Here is a 3,986-nt window from a genome sequence, read left to right as displayed (position 1 = left end):
CACCTCTAATGAGATAAAAATCTAAGAAACTGGGAGGAAAATGAGTCCGTGACCAAAATGCTTACTCAGTTACTCTAGGAGATCAAAGACTATTATACTAAACCTGGAATCTACTAAGACAAAGCAATTGCTTTCTTTGAAACATATGTAAGGTTTAGAAAATTTCTGGGATTTAACTGTGAAATCACCCTCTGGGCCCTCATAGTGACGTTTTAGGGAAACACTCACATTGCAAGGTGGGAAGAATAGTAGGTGGTGTTTTGTGAGCTTTTGTGGTGGTTAGGTAGTTCTCAGAAGACAATACTGGAAATTAGATTATTGCTGATGTCGTTTTTTTACAAAAAAAAAAATTAGTGTCACGGGGGCTATAAAAGCAGCGACTTTCACCATTCACATCACAAGAAGAATCATCGAAACAGGTAAGTGTTTCAGCAAACTTGGTATGATTGGTTTGTTTGGCATGATATTTCTTGACTAATTTTTTTCCCCTCATGTTATCTCTGCCTCTTATTATCCTGATACCAGGTTCTCCTCCCCTGATCGCCAATTGCTCGAGTTTGCATTTTCTACAATGGCCACCCTACAGAAGTCTGTGAGCACTTCCCTTGTGGGGACTCTGGTTGCTGGCTGCCTCCTGCTCATTGCCCTTTCAGTTCAGGAAGGGGCAGCTGTGCCCATCAGCTCCCACTGCAGGCTCGACAAGGCGAACTTCCAGCAGCCCTATATCACCAACCGCACCTTCATGCTGGCTAAGGAGGTACTTGTCTCAATCTCTCTTTCTCATTTTGTTTACTTGGAACCTAAATAGTTCATACAATTTTCTTCAGAGGATTTCTAAGGTCTTCAAATACCCAACACTTATACCCACTGGTAGACCAGAAATAGTATTCTATGTCCTTTTACAGACTTTTTGAGCCCTGGTGGTGCAGTGGTTAAGAGGTAGGCTGCTAACCAAAAGGTTGGCATTTTGAATCCACCAGCCACTCTTTAGAAACACTATGTGGCAGTTCTACTCTGTCCTAAAGGATAGCTATTAGTCTGAATCAAGCAACAGCAACAGGTTTTTTTTGTCGTAGACTCTTTGGAGAGCTAATTATACCAAAGGACATTTTATTTTGGTCTTTAGGATACGGAACATTGAGTTTTACTCAAAGAGGAGCTATTTGGTAGCCCACCTAATGATTTCTTTTTTGCTTCACACCTTGGTACATTCTATTAAACTCATGCACACATCTGAATTCTTTCTTTGGTCTTCATGGGATTGCTCTGGGCAGAGGGGCTGGGGTATATCTCTACTTACAGACTTCTATCTCTTCAGTGTCCAGGTACTTAGTCTTTTCTTCTTTTCCAGGCCAGTTTGGCAGATAACAACACTGATGTTCGTCTCACTGGGGAGAAACTGTTCCACGGAGTCCATGTAAGCCTAGTCAGGGTGCCAGCTGTGGTTATTTGAAGGGTGGTGATGATGGTTTGGGTCTTCTGGACTTCTGCCTTTTGTGAGTGATCCCTGCTGTTTAACTTTTGCTCTGCAGATGAGTGAGCGCTGCTATCTGATGAAACAGGTGCTGAACTTCACTCTTGAAGAAGTGCTGCTTCCCCAGTCCGATAGATTCCAGCCCTATATGCAGGAGGTGGTGCCCTTCCTGGACAGACTCAGCAACAAGCTAAGCCAATGCGTAAGTTCTCCTCTCAGCCCAAGTCCACCCATTCCTAGCTGCTTTCCTTACTTCTCTCCTTCTTCCATTTAAAGCCCCTTTCTTCACCTTAACCCACACTCTTCCCCTCCTCTTCTGTCCCCTCTACTCCCAGGATATTGGCAGTAAGAGGTGCCTCAGCAACACTATTGTCAAAAGTCATTTGGAATAAGAGAGTGTTTGTTTTTACTTTGAGTCACATTTTGAGTTTATGGTGGTGAACAGGGTGCAAAAAAACGAGTACATGGAAGCTTCACTTGTTCCTAGAGAACAACAACTTAGGTTATGTGTGATGAAGAATGTGTTAGAGCTTTAAGGCAAAAAGCCTAGCTGAGGAAATGGAGAAACTGAGTTAAAGTTCTTGGGGGAGGGGCATGGGAAACAGAAAGTGAAAAAGAGGAGAGTGGGAAGGTTTAATGTTCAGGATGGGTGTGCAGAGACTGTGGCCCCTTTGATGTCATGGGACGTGACAGAGTCAGAGAGGTGTGTGAACTTGATGCCTCTGAACACGTAACACTCTGAGAAAAGTTTTGAGTGGAATGGGCACCTAGTATTTATCATAGAGGGGCTACTGTTCATGCATGATGTTTATGTAATTTTTTTTGTTCTGTAGGCATGGTTTTGATGAGTTGCAATTTGGATTTTATTCCTGAGGGAATTTACATAAAACACTCAACTTTTTCCACAAACTGAAACCTCAGTAGGGTTTCCTAAAGTTGAAGAGAGCTTCCATGCAAGGGAAGTGACTAGATTTTGGTGTCCAAGGGAATTCAAGAGCCCAGGAAATCTAGGTCACTGGTGAAATCTAGGTCACTGTGGACAAAATTACTAAAAACTTTAATACCAAGTGAATTGTAATATGCTTCAGATAGAGAGGATGAAGTTCATTAAGCTTCAGCATGACACATTAAAATAGTTACTCTTGTTTTCATTTTGTAGCATATTCAGGGTAATGACCAGCACATCCAGAGAAACATGCAAACGCTGAAGGATGCAGTGAAAAAGGTACTACTGGTAACTATTAATTCTAATTAGTTAAATATGAGAGACAACTGTCCCTTTCTTTCCTTTCTTTTTTCCACCCTGCAATTTGTATTTGATTCTCCTACCAGCAGGTTGATTATTTAAGTTCATGTGTATATATATGTGTGTTTATATATCTATAAATCAATTTCTAAATTTTGCAAATCATGTAATTCTAGCAGTTGCTGGGAACTTAGGTCATCTAGTCTCATTACCCCATGCTCTCAAATGGCCAGTGACAGAGCCAGGGCTAGAACACAGGTCTCCTGAATTCCAGACCAGCACTTTTTCCCAGCAGCAATACATACTTAGTTTTAGTATTATTATTTCTTACTGGAATTTGAGTTTCCTATTGACTCATGTAATGTGAGAAAAACTTGTCTCAAAAGCTAGAAAAGTGCCTGAGGCAAATTTATTTCGGAGTGATTTTAAGAAACATTAATATGATGATTTAAAATTTGAAGAAATAAACTTAGAACAGCAAGAATAAAAGAGCTGGACTTGAGCATAGGGAAAATTTCTAGAATGATTGATACTTACATTTAATTATCCTAATATAACACCCAATAGCTATTGGTTTCTGTTTATAAGCAAGAATGAAAAAAAGATGATTTTTTTTTAACAGAGTTTTAAATAGAGTGAAAACATTAGCAAAGATTGCTTTATTTTAGTGACAAGGAAATTTGAATTGGAAGTCATTTTTTCTTCCTCCCTCCTTTTCCTCTTTCTTTCTCATTTCCTCCCTCCTTCCCTCAACAAACCTCTAATGAGCATCTATCATGGACCAGTGTAGGTTTTTAAAGTGAATAATACACTCGGATGGTCTAGCTGGGGATAAGACTCAACATCAAAAGGCTCAAACTAACTGTTGTGACTCACTCAAAATCCAGAGGAATGATTAAACCAGTTGCCCTGCAGTCAATCCTAATTCATGGCGACCCCACGTGTGTGTCATAGTAGAAGTGTGCTCCATCGGGCTTTAGATGGCTGATTTTTCAGAGGTAGATCTCCTGGCCTTTCTTCAGAGGTGCCTCTGGGTGGACATGAACCTCCAACCTTTCATTTAAGCGTGTTAACTGTTTGCACCACTCAGGGACTCTGAGGAATGATCAGTAGGTGAGAAAGTGATGCTCCTGCAAGCAGGTGCAATTAAACTCTCAGAACTATGCAGGCTCTAGTTAATGGAATTTTCAGTATCAAACTTAACCTCATTTCTCTCTTTTTTTGATCTTGATATATATATATATATATGTATACATATAAAATTAT

General features: G+C 40.2%; 1 protein-coding gene across 1 annotated transcript in view; it reads left to right on the top strand.

Annotated features, from left to right (window-relative positions):
• Positions 1-453: 453 nt before the first annotated feature.
• LOC101355297 (interleukin-22) overlaps positions 454-3,986 on the top strand; it is an 8,918-nt gene continuing 5,385 nt past the window's right edge. Inside the window, exons 1-3 of the mRNA XM_012558401.2 lie at positions 454-757; positions 1,352-1,417; positions 1,533-1,676. Of these exons, the coding sequence (XP_012413855.1) occupies positions 572-757; positions 1,352-1,417; positions 1,533-1,676 (396 nt within the window). The 5' untranslated portion in view covers positions 454-571. The remainder of the gene's footprint in view (positions 758-1,351; positions 1,418-1,532; positions 1,677-3,986) is intronic.

The sequence above is a fragment of the Trichechus manatus genome, unplaced genomic scaffold, assembly GCF_000243295.1.
Source record: "Trichechus manatus latirostris isolate Lorelei unplaced genomic scaffold, TriManLat1.0 scaffold00164, whole genome shotgun sequence".
Lineage (NCBI taxonomy): Eukaryota > Metazoa > Chordata > Mammalia > Sirenia > Trichechidae > Trichechus > Trichechus manatus.
Note: the sequence above shows the minus strand (reverse complement) of the source record. Positions and strands in the feature narration are given on the sequence as shown.